Source organism: Pristiophorus japonicus, chromosome 12 (genome assembly GCF_044704955.1).
Source record: "Pristiophorus japonicus isolate sPriJap1 chromosome 12, sPriJap1.hap1, whole genome shotgun sequence".
NCBI classification, from domain to species: domain Eukaryota; kingdom Metazoa; phylum Chordata; class Chondrichthyes; family Pristiophoridae; genus Pristiophorus; species Pristiophorus japonicus.
The window spans coordinates 188,603,058-188,620,410 of NC_091988.1; the positions used below are offsets into that span (position 1 = coordinate 188,603,058).

A 17,353-nucleotide genomic window follows, 5' to 3' on the forward strand; every position below is an offset into this window, starting at 1 on the left:
TGGGAGTGAAACCTGTGACTGGCATGAGTTTCACTCTTACTTTAACCACCAATGGAATCTTCTGGAAACTGCTTCTTGTCAACACAAAGGTACGAATATAACTGCAGCCTAGAATGTACAAAAGGTGAGGGATTCTCTTTACCTGTGATACACCTTGGCCACATAGTTGCAAGGGATGTGACATTCTTTGCCAGTTGCCATGGACACGACCTTCCACCAATCACCTTCCCTATAAGTGAACACAAAGGAAATTCATTTGCATTTTAATCAGCATGGACCTGTCTTTGCCAAGCCTTCTCAGAAGCATGTTTCCCCAATCTCAGAACTGTTCATTTTCTGCAGTCAACAGCGGAACATGCTGTAAGCAATTTAATAAAATTACACAGTGCACAGATTTAACAAAAATGATAAATATAGCACCCCTTCCCTCCATTAATCTTTAGAAGCTTTTTTGGGCAAATTCAAAATACTAAAGGGAATGATTCTAGATATACACAGGGTTTGAATTGCTTGGCCCTGTGTGTGAATTCAACCACGCAGCCTCTTATTGTTCCTTTGGCAGAAGGGTCAAGAAGGGGACACAGATTTAAGGTGATTGACAAAAGAACCAAAGGCGACGTGAGGAAAAACCTTTTTACGCAGCGAGTGTTTAGGGTCTGGAATGCACTGCCTGAAAAGCTGACAGAGGCAGACTCAATCGTGGCTTTCAAAAGGGAATTGGATAAGCACCTGAAAGAAAACAATATTTGCAGGGCTACGGGGAAAGGGTGGGAGAGAGGGACTCGCTAAAGTGCTCTTACAGAGAGCCGGCACAGGCTCGACGGGCTGAATGGCCTCCTTCTGTGCTGTAACCATTCTATGATTTTATGATTTTATGAAATATAGAAGGGTTTGTCAATCTTTTATACTGCAGACAATTGACTATTTGTTTTAACTGTACAAGTACGTGGGCAGTGGTGTACATTGTACTCAAAGTTACTTCCGAAATACCCTGCAGTCTAATGTCATGCTTGTCGAGAATAAACAGGGAAGATTTACTGGGAATAATTGGGTACACTCGCGAGGCGCGAGACTTTATGGGCCATACTCTGCTCACTATTTGTGGCTTATACCCACGTTTACAATTTCTCTACACGCAGTGAACAAAGGAAGTCTTTCCATTAAGTGATATAAACCATATAATGTGACATTAGCAATGAATACGGTCCCATGATCAGTTACAATCCCTCTTTCGACTATTTTTAACAAACCCCTCAGTTAATGCTGTCACTCAAATAGTCGACACAGGAATGTTGTGCGAATACAGCAATGCGTTTAGCGAGGGTCGCCAACTTTGGTTGGGCGTTTTCCTGGAGGTTTCATCATATGACCTCCCCGCCTCCAACAGCCCCGCCCCCACACGCGCCCTCCGTTGGTCGCTGGATACATCCATGCTCACGGTGCACCACCTTCCTATGGCACTTGTAAAGCGAACAGGCTCTGAATCACCCCTATTGGATTATTCTTAACTGTTCCCCAACTCCAATCATTTTTATAACTAATGAAGGAAAGAATTTAAAGAAAATGAAAACAAATGCACAATTTATTTAATGTCCCGATGAATTTTTTTCCTGGGTGTTGCTCGCAGCAGAATCCAGGCGATTAATCCTTAATTCCTAGGGACTCCACAGGATGTGGGCATTGCTGGCATGGCCAGCATTTATTGGCATCCCGAATTGCCCTTGAATAACTGAGTGGCTCGCTGGGCCTTTTCAGAGGGCAGTTAAGAGTCAATCACATTGCTGGGTCTGGAGTCACATATCGGCCAGACCGGGTAAGGACGGCAGATTTCCTTCCCTAAAGGACATTAGTGAACCAGATGGGTTTTTACGTCAATCCGGTAGTTTCATGGTCACCATTACTGATACTTGTGCTTTTTTTTTAAATTCCAGATTTATTTAATTGAATTTAAATTCCCCAGGTGCCATGGTGGGATTTGAACTCATGTCCCCGGGTCATTAATCCAGGCCTCTGGATTACTAATGATCCAGGGACAAGGGTTCAAATCCCACCACGGCAGCTGGAGAATTTAAATTCAACTAAATAAATCTGGAATTTAAAGAATCTAGTATCAGTAATGTTGGCCATGAAACTACTGGAATGTCACACACAGCGTCCTTAACTCTACGAGCTTGAGGCAGGTCAGATTGGCAGGGTTCCTGGATGAATGTTTTATCGTAGCAACTACCGTCCATGCAATAAAGGGGGAGGGAAGACAAAGACAAGAGAGACGCCACAGATTTCATTGGTGAGGGGCCCATGAGCATAGATTGCTGCCTCTCTGGTTGGAGGCCTGACTGTTATGCGTTTGAGAGATTACACAAGGGAAACTGATTAACAAAATTATCCATCTGTGTACTAAAGGGTTAACGGCTGAACCCACGGTAAAAGCAAGTCTCCAGCAGTCTCCTGTGGAGTGATACTTACTCGCTAATGACATTCAGCCTCTCGCCCACAGTAATAACGGGTTCAGAATCAGATGACGACGGGTAATTATACAGTGCCACCACCACCATAACTTTGCTAATATCTAGAAAAAGAAAACATATTTTTGAAAACATTAGAAATTGTATATTTTTTTACCGTAATCATGATTAGGATAGAGGTGCTAAAATGTCGGCGGCACAAAAACAAAATGGCCTCCCACACAGACACTTTACTCATTGCTTCCCAATACACAGAAGCCTACAAATGACTTTGCACAGTGATGAGACGAACATGTAACGCTTTTATTTTACACAGATAAAACCTCTGTCATATGGAAGCGGTAAGTGCTTCCCCGTTAATATCCCCAACAGTACTTTTGCGCCAAATATCTGTAATAACCTGGCTATGACTTGCACCGTTAGTGCTGACTAGAAGAGAAAAAACCCAGACCTTTGTGGAGTTTGTATAATTGGCTTGAGGTTAAGAATAGCTGTCCGACTGCACTGAGCTACCTGTGTATTTTGAGAAAGAGGAGGAGCCATTTTTGGGACTCGTTAGATATGAAAGTGTTAAAGACATTTAATTTGTTGATGAGTGTGGTTCCAGTCAGCAGAAATGGAAATTATACTTATCTATGGTATTGATTACCACATTAACTGGCATGTAGGCCACGCAACTGAAAAACTCATCCATATCGGCAATGTAATCTACTTATTTTCATGTGTCCACAGGATGTGGGTGACATTGGTTTGTCCGCCATTTATTGCCCATCTCTAGTTGCCCTGAGAGAGTTAGATTTTGACTTTCACCAGTGGGCACTAAATTGGAGGTAACGGACTTCAATGGGCTGGATGTCTAATGGGTGGCAGACCCTCTACTTTAAAAAAAATTCGCTCACGGGATGTGGGCGTCGCCAGCAAGGCCGGCATTTATTGCCCATCCCTAATTGCCCTCGAGAAGGTGGTGGTGACCCGCCTTCTTGAATACAACTGAGTGGCTTGCTGTATCATTTCAGAGGGCAGTTAAGAGCCAACCCCATTGCTGCGGGTTTGGAGCCACATATCAGCCAGACCGGGTAAGGGCGTCAGATTTCCTTCCTTCAAGGACAAGTGAACCAGATTTTTTTTTACGACAACCCGATAGTTTCATGGTCACCATTACTGTTACTAGCTTTTTATTCCAGATTTTATTTTATTGAATTTAATTATTGGCTGCGTGGCAATGAAAGTTAAAATCTACCCTGGGGTGTGGCCTATGTACACTGGGGTGATCTATATGTCACTCAGCATGATAGTCTCTCAACATTACAATTTACAAGCAGTGTCACTCATGGGTACCATGGAGGTAGCATTCATGATCCTGCCCCTTATGAGCTGTGCTTAGATAAACACAGCCTGACAGGGTTAGCTCTGATTATGTGGGAAGTAAGGGTGATCCTGATGCCACCAGATTTGCACTGTATAAATATCAACAGGCTCTGTGGCCATGTGACGTCAGGGCCATTTACACCTAGCAAGCCTCATTGCCCCTATTAATGAAACAAATGCATACCTGCTTTGGTTTTTCTGGTAGAATAAACTTGAGGTTGTCACATAGAAGTACTGAGGCATTAGAATCATAGAAGCTAACAGCGCAGAAGGAGGCCATTTGGCCCATCATGCCTGTGCCAGTTCTTGGAAAATTAGTCCCACGTAGCCCTGCAAATTTTTTTCATTTTAAAAATTCATTCACAGGATGTGGGCGTCGCTGGCAAGGCCAACATTTATTGCCCGTCCCTGAGTGCCCTTGAGAAGGTGGTGGTGAGCCGCCTTCTTGAACCGCTGCAGTCCGTGTGGTGAAGGTACTCCCACAGTGCTGTTAGGGAGGGAGTTCCATAATTTTGACCCGGCGACGATGAAGGAATGGTGATATATCTCCAAATCAGGATGGTGTGTGACTTGGAGGGGAACTTAAGGTGATAATTGTTCCCATGCACCTGCTGCCCTTGTCCATCTAGGTGGCAGAGGTCATGGGTTTTAGAGGTGCTACGGAAGAAGCCTTGGCTACAAGTATCTATCCACTTTCCTTTTGAAAGTTATTATTGAATCTGCTTCCACCGCCCTTTCAGGCAGTGTGTCCCAGATCATAACACGACGCTTTGTAAAAAATAATTCTCCTCAACTGTCCCCTGGATTTCTTTTGCCAATTATCTGGTTACCGACCCTCCTGCCAGTGGAAACAGTTTCTCCCTATCTAATCTGTTAAAACACCTCATTATTTTGAACACTTCTATTGAATCTTCCTTTAACTTTCCTTGCTCTAAGGAGAACAATCCCACCTTCTCTAGTCTCTCCACATAATTGAATCCCCTTGGCTCTGGTACCATTCTGGTCAATCTCCTCTGTACCCTCTCCATGACCTTGACATCCTTTCAAAAATGTGGTGTCCACATTGTTCGCATGCCAGACATGAGACTCCCAAAGCAAGCGCTCTACTTGGAACTCCTCCACGGCAAACGAGCTAAAGGTGGGCAGAGGAAACGTTACAAGGACACTCTCAAAGCCTCCCTGATAAAGTGCAACATCCCCACTGACACCTGGGAGACCCTGGCCAAAGACTGCCCTAAGTGGAGGAAGTGCATCCGGGAGGGCGCTGAGCACCTCGAGTCTCATCGCTGAGAGTGTGCAGAAACCAAGCGCAGGCAGCGGAAAGAGCGTTCGGCAAACCAGTCTCACCTACCCCTTCCCTCAACGACTATCTGTCCCACCTGTGACAGGGACTGTGGTTCTCGTATTGGACTGTTCAGCCACCTAAGGACTCATTTTTAGAGTAGAAGCAAGTCTTCCTCGATTCCAAGGGACTGCCGAGGATGACGATGAGTCCAGAATTGGACACAATACTCGAGCTGATGTCTAACCAATGATTTATAAAGCTTTACCCTAACTTCCGTTCTTTTGCACTCTATGCAACTATTTATAAATCCAAGGATCCCGCATGCTTTTTTTTAAACAGCTTCATCAACCTGACAAGGTCATTTGACAAGTGTAAAGGACTCTGTGGCTCACTGCTCTGTACGAACCATTAATCTTAAAATAACCATTTTGCGTAACAACGGAAATGAAATGGCCAGGCTGGAACACTGATCTCACTCAACGAGAGCATTTGGTCTTTAACCGTTTGTTGGAAAGCGATGGAAAATTTCAAAATGTACTCATTCAGAAAATAAAATGTAAGCTTTTTCCATTGGCTCCTTAATACCTGTTGTTGCAAGTTTTGGAAGTATTGAGGGTTCCAGGCCCAGGTATCAAAGTGAACAGAGAGGTGATTGTCGAGTAACCGCTTTGTGATCCGGCGGGCAAGGTGTGGAAGGTGCGGGCAGTTATTGGAAAATCTGACTGCAGCACTCTTGTTGCTGGCTGCCTGTCGTGACACGGTAATTTCCCATTCAATCAGGCCTGGGGACCTCACTGCTGTAAGTGGCCTGTTTCTGTGCTGTATGTAATTCTATGTAGCATCTTGCAGCAGAAGTTACAGAGCAGTGGCCAGGAGCAGGTACTCTGATAGTTTTCCCCCCTTCTTCCCCCGCCCTTCCCCCTCTCTCTCCCACTCCTCCCCCCCCCTTGTTGGACATCTTGGGGGGTTAAGGGTTAACAGTCGAGCTTCTTTGTGTCTGAAAGCAAAAGGCTTGCCAATATAAATAGGATGACTTTGAAGTGTCATGAGAGAAAGCATGGCTTGACCTCTGACATGTAAAGTCCATGTGTAAGGAAGTAGGTGTAGGTGTTGGTAATAAAATTTAACTTTAGTTTTAGCGTAATAAAACAGGCGTATCAAATCCATTTGAGGAAGTCTTGTTTAGGGAACTAGTTTTGAAGCAAACGAACAACTGCACACACGAGTAGCCTGTTTTCAAAGGGTTTGGGAATAGATACATCACACAGTTTTATCTATGACATTTTCCTTTAATGTTGTCAAAATATGGTGTATAAGCGATCATGGTTTTCAACAGTATGTCAGAGAGTGCTCGAAAGATACAGAAACCGGGAAAAGCTACTCACTGTATACAGGTTAAGACGGATCACCGTTAGTGTGTATCAATAAAGTCTGATCCGTACACTCCACTGCGAAGTCTCATCGTTGCTTGAAACGCGATGGTGTGAACTAGAGGAGAAAGGAGGTTGACTGCTATCGGACCCCCCCCCCCACCACCTGCCACCCCCACACTCCGCCCCCACACTCCACCCCCGCCCCCCCCCCCACCCTCTGCCTCCACCCCCACCCTCCGCCCGCTGCAGTGGTGACTGAGAGCTTTATTACAACAACAAGTATATCTTACCTGCCGAGGGCTGGCTGGCTGGGTTTGACGGGATCATGGTGTTGGTCATGCGCCTAGACTTGCTTGGTCGGCTGCCCATAACGTTCAGGCCAGTGAACTGCTTTTCAATGTATTAAATAGAAGAGGCTGTAAGGCAAAGGAAGAGCAGATGAGTGGGTGTGATTCAGTGAGAAGGATCAGCAAAGAACACGCATGTGCGAGCCCCGGACATTAAGGGTTGATGGGATGTTCGCTGATCTCAAGCCCACTCCCGTCCTCACACATACATCTTCCAGCAGTGCTCACTCAACAGTGGCCAGGGACAGCTAACCCAGCTGATGGTCTCCCCTACCCCCACCGCAGTAAAGGCTAATCTTCCAGCAGTGCTCACTCAACAGTGGCCAGGGACAGCTAACCCAGCTGATGGTCTCCCCTACCCCCACCGCAGTAAAGGCTAAAAATACTTTAAAAAAAGAATATCTTACATATAATGCCCCTGCGCTCTGCCTATTCTGGTCTAACCCGATTTTAAATGCTCCACCATTGGTGATCATGCCTTTAGCTGCGTAGGCCTTAAGCCCAGGAATTCCCTCCCTAAACCTCTCTGCCTTTCTTTCCTCCTTGAAGGCGCTCCTTAAAACCTACCTCTACGATCAAACTTTTGGTCATCTGCCCTAACATCTCCTTATATGGTTTGGTTGCAAATTGTGTTTTCTTCTGATAACACTCCTGTGAAGTGCCTTAGGACATTTTATTGCATTAAAGGTGCTATATAAATACAAGCTGTTGTTGTTTGAATTAATACATTCAACAACAAGAATGTTGTTGCTTTTGTGAACATTTCAGAGGAATTATGTTGCAACAGTAGGTAAAGGTGGCCACAGGTTCAAACTAGTAAAAAGGCAGATTTAAGACTGATATTAAGAAGTTCTTGGTGTCCCGGCCAATATTTATCCTTCAACTAACATCCCTAAAACAGATGATCTGGTCATTACTGTCTTGCTGGCTGTGGGAGTTTGCTGTGCGCAAATTGGCTGTCGCATTTCCTACAAGTTTGCTATTCTGGAGAAACCCAAAGCCCTCCTGGTCTGTGCCTCCCTGATCATAGGGAAGCTTATGAAGTCCATCCTGCGAGTGTAAAGGGCTTGAGTCACCTGCCGAATGGAGCAGTTTGTGGCGTGCTGAGAGATACCATAGATGTCGCCAGCTGAAGCCTGAAAGGAGCCCGATGTGTAGAAGGATAGTGCTGCAGTAACCTTGACCTCAACGGGCAGTGCGGTCCTGATGGTGCTGGTAGGCTGCAGATGCCCCTTGATGAGTTGGCATATTTCATCAGTGACCTCCTTTTGGAAGTGCAGCCTTCGAAGGCACCTTATGATGATAGATTGAGTAGACTGGGTCTTTACTCATTGGAGTTCAGAAGGATGAGGGGTGATCTTATAGAAACATTTAAAATAATGAAAGGGATAGACAAGATAGAGGCAGAGAGGTTGTTTCCACTGGTCGGGGAGACTAGAACTAGGGGGCACAGCCTCAAAATACGGGGGAGCCAATTTAAAACCAAGTTGAGAAGGAATTTCTTCTCCCAGAGGGTTGTGAATCTGTGGAATTCTCTGCCCAAGGAAGCAGTTGAGGCTAGCTCATTGAATGTATTCAAGTCACAGATAGATAGATTTTTAACCAATAAGGGAATTAAGGGTTACGGGGAGCGGGCGGGTAAGTGGAGCTGAGTCCACGGCCAGATCAGCCATGATCTTGTTGAATGGTGGAGCAGGCTCGAGGGGCTAGATGGCCTACTCCTGTTCCTAATTCTTATGTTCTTATGTTCACGTGTTATCAGACAAGTTGAGGTAAGATTGTTTTTCCCTGTAAGTTCTACGGCTGTCCTCCACCCAAGCGTTAGTCTTCGATTGGCCCCTTCACTAAACCCTTCATTTAACTCAACCTCAGACGCCAGCAATTCAGCAGTTACAAGTAATGGTCGAGTGGCTACAGGCTTCATCACTATCACTATTACTATCACTGTTGATATAAATGCCCTTTCTACTATTAAACTACCCTTTCCACTAAAATAAATGGAAATATAATTAGAATTATAAATATAAGTATAAATGTGAGTGGATCTATCTGTAAAAGACCTTAAAATAACTCACAAGTTTTTAAGCGCCTTGTTTAAGCAGCCTCCTCCCTTCCTCCGACATTCAAAATGGCGTCCGTAGGGCCGAGTTCTGTGAGGAAGGCCAGGGAAAAGCAACTATTCTCCAGCGATGTTCTCGGCGAGCGATCAGCCCGGCGATGTGCCGGCATGGAGCCGAAAGTTGCACCCGGCGAAGTGTGGGCGATCACCTCAGCGATCAACTTGGCGACGTGAGCCAAAAATTGGGCCGGCAATTTTCCGGCGATGTGCCGGCCCAACTTTCCACTTTTCAGTCAAAATGGGTGATAGCAGGCCGTTTTGGGCGCTATATGGTCGCTAGCCCAGTGATGTGAAGTGGAAAGTCTAGCCCCTTTTCTCTGCAGCCTACATCTCCAAGTCTCTAAGCTGTCTATTTTTCCCTTATGTGATTGGAACTGAATTCACTTGCGAGCCCCTTCATTTAACCCCATCCGTTTGCAGCTTTGATTTTATAAGTTATTGAATGCTTACTTTGCCACCATACAGCTTAGCCTTCTTTGCACCCATATATATATGTACTATATACTACATTTATTGCGATAGGTGTCAGTCGTGGCTCAGTGGGTAGCACACTCTTGCCTCTGAGCCAGAAGGTTGTGAGTTCAAAGTCCCACTCTAGAGACTTAAGCACAAGAATCTAGACCAATACTCCAGTGCTGTACTGAGGGGGTGCTGCACCATCAGATGTCCTGCTTTTCTGATGAGACATTAAACTGAGGCCCCGTCTACTCTCTCAGGTGGACATAGAAGATCCCAGGGCACTATTTTGAAGAAGAACAGGGGTATTATTCCTGATGTCCTGGCCAATATTTATCTCTCAATCAAGATAGCAAAAAACAGATTATATGATTATATCTGGTCGTTATCACATTGCTGTTTGTGGGAGCTTGCTGTGCGCAATTTGGCTGCCGCGTTTCTTACAGTACAACAGTGACTGCACTCCAAAAGTACTTCATTGGCTGTAAAGTGCTTTGGGACATCTTGAGGAGCTCAAAAATGCAAGTCTTTATTTTTTTTAATATATTTGTACACATACCCATCTACATATTCAAACATTTTGAGTCTATCACACTTCTGATGTCACATTTCAAAGCATCAAAAGCAAAAGAAATAAGAAGAGAAGGCTGGTTTATTCTGACCTGGGGCCATGAAGGTTCCCTTATTGACTGCACCTCACCTCTAATGGACTTTAAGATGCCCTTTCGTGCAGTAATTAGGCTTTGCAGCCTTGAAGAAACCGGCCGCTTTAAATACAACGGCGCCTTAGCAGCAGAATACTACATCGCGTGTTACACGATGCACCGCTCCTCGTGTGACAAGATAGCGCGTCCTCCTACTTAGGAGGAGACCGGCCAATGCGCACATATACTCTGTTGTATCTTGTGCTGCTACATGGTGTCCTGCGCAATGGGAACGCACCAGATATCTTTGGAAAACGGGCTGAATGACCCAAATAGGGCCAGACCGGACACGAGGGTCAAGCGGTTGACTAGTCTGTGGCTTTCTATTTCCTGTACTTGAAATCTTTTTTTTTTGTTTATGCTGTGCAAAATCATCTTGTAATGGTGTGGTGGTAATGGTGTGGCCTGCTCATTCTGCCGACTGCCAGGTTTAGAAATTTATGGCTACTATTTTAATTTTTAAAATGATATCTAATTTATTAACGGAATAATGTTTAAAGCAAATCTTAATAAAAGCAAACTCGAACTAACCAGGGAGCTTGCGTGCTGATTTCCATAGTTACGGTTATTTTGTGATTTCAGTTATTTTGTCCTTAAATTACTTTGAAAGTTACATGCAGTGAAACAGGGTGTTATAGGAACTGCCTTAAACACTCCTAATGCAGTACTGAGGGCGTGCTGCACTGTCAGAGGTGCAGTCTTTCAGATGAGACGTTAAACCGAGGCCCTGTCTGCTCTCTCAGATGGACGTAAAAGATCCCATGGCATTATTTTGAAGAAGAGCACTGGAGTTTTGCTTGGTGTCCCAGCCAATATTTATCTTTCAACCAACATCACTGTAAAATAGATTGTCTGGTGATTATCAGATTGCTGTTTGTGGGAGCTAGCCGTGCACAAATTGGCTGTCGCGTTTCCCTACATTACAGCAGTGACTACTATTCAAAAAGTACTTCATTGGCTGTAAAGTGTTATGGGACGTCCTGAGGTAGTGAAAGGCACTATATAGATGCAGGTTCTTTCTTTTCTTTCTTGTACTTAGTGAATGATTCAGTCTGCCTCTGCACATTATTAAAGAAACGAATTGTCCACCACATGAAGCCAATGCCAAGCAAAATACTAATATTTATACAAAGAGACACATGGAGTGACATACACAGTCGTACTGATACACAAATAAGGACTGACATAGACACATAGAAAGAGAGCCATACATGACTGAAAGTCACATAAAAGATATGCAAGCCCATATACATGCATGCACATTGCTCCACACACACCCGCAGACTGACATATATAAGACACCCGAGCACAGACTGACGTACACACATGCACAGAGGCTGATGTGTGGGTCGGCAAGTACTGAGGTACAGAGTTGGGGTGGGGTGGAGAGACGATCTAAGGGCGCAGGGCTGGAGCTTGCTGGGTAAAATAATATACCCAGATTGCCTTGTGTATTATCACAGACTCGGGAGCATAAACTGGGTGAGAATAACTACTTAATCTGAAATTTGTAAATAAATAGTAGCTAATAGAGCAAAATGGTGGTTCCAGTATGTAGAAATCGAGTCATTTATTAAACCTGTGAAGATGTGATGTGTTCAACGTAAATACAAACCAATTAACAAGAAACCTTAAATTCTGGTCCATTAGGATGCCTTACCATTGCGGTAAACCTTCAGTTTCCTACCAGAGCTTCCCGCCCCCCTTGCTCCCAGTTTTCCCCCTCCTCTCCTGAAAGCATTGACTCCTGTTCTAGAATCAGTTGTTGCCCTCTGATGCCTCACGAGTGGCCACTTGCAAAGTGTGAGCTAAACAGGAAGTACTGAAAGGCTATTCAAATTCTGAGGGTATCACCACAGATCCTGCTCTCAATTGACATCCATAAATTTACACTTTCCACCACGAATCCACGGAATAAGAACCATGGTTGATCTCCCCACCCACCTCCCACCTCCCACCTTCCTTCTCGCCCCCCTCTAGCCAACGAATACTGAGATACTGAGATCAATCATAGTGCACCAATAGCGGCCGCAGTTGTGGATCAGCTGACTCGGCAAAGGCCAGGGATCGAGACAAGGACCTTACTGGTCAGTCAGGCATGGGCGAAGACCAGAGCGTGTATTTGGCCCACCATAGCCATCAGATGAGCTCACCTAGAATCTTAAATATCAATCAATGCCTTCCTGGGGACATTTTGCTCCATGGGAGGAATCCAAAAACTAATGGCCATAAATATAGTCACCAATAAATCCAATAAGCAATTCGGGAGAACCTTCTTTACCCAGAGAGTGGTTAGAATGTGGAGCTCACTACCTTAGGGAGTAGTTGAGGCGAAGAACATAGATATACTTAAGGGGAAACTAGATTAAAGAAAGAAAGACCTACATTTATACAGCACCTTTCATGACCAGCAGACATCTCAAAGTACTTTACAGCCAATGAAGTACCGTCGTAATGTGGGAAAGACAGCAGCTAATTTGCGCACAGCAAGTTCCCACAAACAGCAATGTGATCACAACCATATAATCTGTTTTGTTATGTTGATTGAGGAATAAATAGTGGCCCAGGACACTGGGAATAACTCCCCTGCTCGTCTTCAAAATAGTGCCATGGGATCTTTTACATCCACCTGAGAGAGCAGACGGGGCCTCGGTTTAACGTCTCATCAGAAAGACGGCACCTTTGATAGTGCAGTGCTCCTTCAGCACTGCATTGGAGTGTCTGCCTAGAATTTTGTACTCAGGTCTCCGGAGTGGGACTTGAACCCACAACCTTCTGACCCAGAGGCAAGAGTGCTACCCTCTGAGCCACAGATTAATACATGAGGGAGAAAGGAATAGAAGGAATACCCAGATAGGGTGAGATGAAGTAGGATGGGATGAGGCTCGTGTGGGGCATTAATGCTAGCACAGACTGGTTGGGCCAAATGGCCTGTTTCTGTGCTGTAAATTCGATGTAACTCTACATGTTCTAGTTTCATCATGCCAACCAAAGAAACTAGATAAACAGCTAGCCGATGAGAATCCTAACAAACGGGTTGACAGCATTAAGCTTGCATTGTGAAAGTAGTACTGATTAAGAGTTAAAAACAAATAGCTCCATGGCGATAAGGGCACTTTGACCTGCAAAGAAGCTTTTTTTTTCTCTCATCTTTTCTCAGATTTCTTGAGTAAGCTCAATACATGTTCTGGAGGATGTACCTAACCACAGCTTATTGTACAACCCAACCAAGTTTCCAACCGCAATGAGCTGCACACCATCTCAGCTCAGGCAGGTGCAGCGCTGGGGAGCAGGTGATTAAACTCTGGCACCAAGCTATTGGGGGGGGTTCTCCCCCCTCACACGCATCACCAACCCCAGCCATCGAAGCCCCTCAGTCTAAATCTCCTAGCGTTAACAGCGGGCTTAATGCACTGCATAAAGTGGGAGTGCAGCTGACACTATTCTGACACCCTCTTCCTTCCAGCCACACATCATAGAACCATACAATCATAGAATGATAGACGTTGTCAGCACAGAAAGAGGCCATTTCGGCACCATCATGTCCATGTAGGCCAACGAGATGCTATCTAGCCTAATCCCACTTTCCAGCTCTAGGTCCGTAACTCACATGCACAGTTCTGCTCTTATTCCATAAGTCAGCAAGGGAAAGAAACGTTTGCACGTTTGAGAGAAACGATCATTTTGTCAAGTGAAGACATTTTTCAGTGCTGAATTGTCAACAAAAATGTCGAGTGTGGGAGCTAGCTGCAGTGTGATTGTGCTGCAGTGCAAAGTGCAAATCAGCTTGTATCGTAACCAGGTCAGGGAAGGCTGTGTATGTTTGTGAGTGACAGCTGCCCAATCTACCTCGATCTGATGAACGTGCAGAATACATGCAAGAGGAAAATGTTAGCAAGTCATGTTTGTGTGCCACCGTTTAGGTGCCCGTAGTAGCGTGGTACTAGACAACGTGAATTTATAACATGGGCGTTCAACTATCCATTTTGGAATGAAACATACCTGAAGTTTAAAGACAGAGGCACCAACCCTAGTCACATCAATTTGGTAATGATGGTGCCTATGCTGATCTGTTTAGATCTCATAATAAATAGAAAGTGGCGGGGGTGGTCTGTATGTGAAGAAAAATCATGAATCAAGCCTTGCTACTTGCTGTCAACTTTTCTGTGAATCGTACTGCACAGGAGTAGGCTATTCGGCCCATCGTACCTGTGCCGGCTCTTTGAAAGAGCAATCCAATTAGACCCACTGCCCCCTCCTCTTTCCCCATAGCCCGGCAAATTTCTCCTTTCAATTATTTATCCAATCCCCTTTGAAAGTTACTATTGAATCTACTTCTGCCGCCCTTTCAGGCAGCGCATTCCAGATCACAACAACTCGCTGCGTAAAAATAAAATCTCCTCGTCGCCACCCTCTTGGTTCTTTGTCGGCAAGTTGCAGGCAATCAACAAATCCTGGAATTTTCCAAGATCCAGAATGGCATGCACGAGCAGACGCAAATTCTTGGCATAATCAGGATTTTCCGGGTTTTCTAATGTCCTGTAAATTGGGAGAGTCAGGAGAGGAGCGGGGATGGAGAAACCAGTTCTCTGTTCCAGTATCTCAGACTTGCGCAGCCAGAGTACTGATGGTGCAAACTGATTTTAAGCAGCACCCCAGCAGTCTGCGGTTACTCAAGGTCTTGTATCGGGAGACTGTGGAGGGATGTGATCGGGGCCCAGGAGAGGCGTGAGTTCGGGGCCCAGGTTCAGCACGGGCCAGCCCACACTGCGATATATGTGCGCACTAGGTCCGTGCAGCAGAGCAGGTCTCCAGTCGTCTTGGATAACCCTTGCCACTGGACCAAGACCTAGTTCTGTCAAGCCCGTGTGGTGGCTGGTGTGCAACGGCCACCATGCGTTAAAAAAATCCACGCACAGGCATCTTCCACCCTTCAACATGTAGTTCGGGATCTGGAATATTAGGTCTTCATTGAAACACCTGTGAACTCATCCCTTTTTTGGCGTGGAAGCAAGTCATCCTCGTTTCGAGGGATTGTCTATGATGATGATCGGGCACTGAATAATTGTGGATCGGAGATAGAAGAGCAAATACATAGGCAAATTGCAGAAAGATTTAAGAACTTTAGCATCGTGATGTGAGGGAGGACCGGGAAAATAACAGTGTAAGGGGCAACGAGGGGGAGGAATTCCTGAAATGTGTACAAGAGAACTCTCCTGATCAGTGTGTTTCCACCCCAACGAGGAAGGAAGCAGTGCTGGATCGAATTCTAGGGAATGAGGTGGGGAATGTGGAGCGTGTTTCAGTGGGAAGTGACATTGGGGAGAACTCCTCTGCTCTTCTTCCAAATATTGCAGGGCTTCAAACTTCATGCTGGGCAAGAGTCTATCTTGGCAAAGATACACTTGAGTAACAAAGAATCACAGCCCCAGGTAGTTGGTACCTGTAATATATGCACCTGTGAGTATGTTCACAGGTTTATAGAGCAGTTGCTACATCCGAGCCAGGGTGTCCCTGGAGATGGAGCATACAGTGTCGCGGTATGCTCGCGGCCTTCCGTGAGAGGTGGATGCCGGAGTACATCATCACCCCGGCAACCAAATTTTAATTTGAACCGTGTCCAAAGTTTAATTTGTTTAAGTTTGTTGGTTTTAATGTCCCACCACCCCCACCCCCCCTCCCCACCCCCGCCCCACCCCACTTTTAGCCAGGGGGCACTTGTACAATTTGTGTTTTTAGTGCCCTCAAACAAAAACCCCAAAAACCAAAAAAACAAGGGGGCACTTGTTTGAAAGTGTTTGGAATGTGCCACCACTTTAACCAGGGGGCACTTGATTAAAGTGCACAACTAAAATAGTTGTAGAGCTGTTGGGTGCCTTTCTTCTCCCAGAGGGTTGTGAATCTGTGGAATTCTCTGCCCAGGGAAGCAGTTGAGGCTAGCTCATTGAATGTATTCAAATCACAGATAGATAGATTTTTAACCAATAAGGGAATTAAGGGTTATGGGGAGCGGGCGGGTAAGTGGAGCTGCGTCCACGGCCAGATCAACCATGATCTTGTTAAATGGCGGAGCAGGCTCGAGGGGCTAGATGGCCTACTCCTGTTCCTAATTCTTATGTTCTTATGTTCTTTACAAAAGGGGGCACTTGATTTAAAGTTATACTAAAATAGTTGTCGAGCTGTTTCATTGTGAGTGACTTATCCAGTCACGTGATGTTCACAAGACTCAATAAAACCCCAGTCAATTGGGTCTAGGTCATCCACGATGAGATATGCAGTTGTGAGCCTAGTGGATGAACTGGTAATATGTAGTTTGAATGTTAAACCATTGTTAATAAACCAACTAGTTTTTAATAGCAATGTGTTGCTATGAATTCTTAAGTAAATAACCCATGAAACAAATACATTACAGCACCCAAGACATCTCCTTGTCTGTCTAAGTTGGCCCATCTATTTTTAAGTCGACAAGTTAACCCTTCGAGTGATAAAAAGTTATTTTACTTTTCCAAATAACACACCTCTTTGCGTTCACATAGCGTGCCAAGGTTCTGCAAATTTCCGATAACCAACTTTGTTAATCAAAAGTTAGAATAGCGTGGACAGAATTAGAGAGTTTCTGAATAATTAGCTTGGGGGGAATGTACCAGAGTACCGGGTGCAGAATCTATTTTTAATTTTTGTACGGAGCCTCGGACAATAAGCTCACAAAGTGATCTGCTCTTTTTTGTTTCTGTTTCACATGCTAAAGAAAAGCACCCATTCTATCCAGTGCTTTACACCTGTCGAGTCCTCTCTGTGCTGAGCTCTGTCCTAGTTGCTTAATGTTAATTCTAGCAGATTCTGAAAGTGACGCAACTTTCAGTACCCAGCAAGATAGAAAACAATTCTGTGCCCCCAACCCCACCACTCCCCCGATCTGTAAGAGATGCGAGGAGCACCTTCTGGGATTCTCTAACTTAGTCTTGGGCATTTGCCTTGGGGTAACCAATGCCATATGAGGAGAGAGAGCTGTGAAGAATAAGCAAGTTCAGTTCAAGCCACTTCGCTCCACTCATGCCACAACTGCCCATGACTGTGAGCCACTTTGGTTTTACTATGTTAAAGGCAAGTTGCCGTTGTTGTCGTCAAGAGCACTGAAATGGTGGAGAGTGAATACTTGATCCAGTAACAATGTATAAGGAGCTTAAAACTTGCACTCTTCCAAAACCAGACCCTCTACCACACACTACAACAATT

The 17,353-nt window shown here is 45.0% G+C and overlaps 1 protein-coding gene across 3 annotated transcripts in view; it reads right to left on the reverse strand.

Annotated features, from left to right (window-relative positions):
* Nucleotides 1–17,353, reverse strand: part of LOC139277604 (src-like-adapter 2) — a 30,921-nt gene that overhangs the window by 12,747 nt on the left and 821 nt on the right. Inside the window, exons 2-4 of one of the 3 annotated variants that reach the window (XM_070896290.1) lie at nt 6,782–6,878; nt 2,467–2,569; nt 143–229 (exon numbers count right to left, since the gene is read on the reverse strand). In XM_070896290.1, the coding sequence (XP_070752391.1) occupies nt 143–229; nt 2,467–2,569; nt 6,782–6,860 (269 nt within the window). In that variant the 5' untranslated portion in view covers nt 6,861–6,878. Of the gene's footprint in view, nt 1–142; nt 230–2,466; nt 2,570–6,781; nt 6,908–17,353 lie in introns of all 3 variants that reach the window. The other 2 variants (XM_070896289.1, XM_070896291.1) reach the window with 2 other exon arrangements.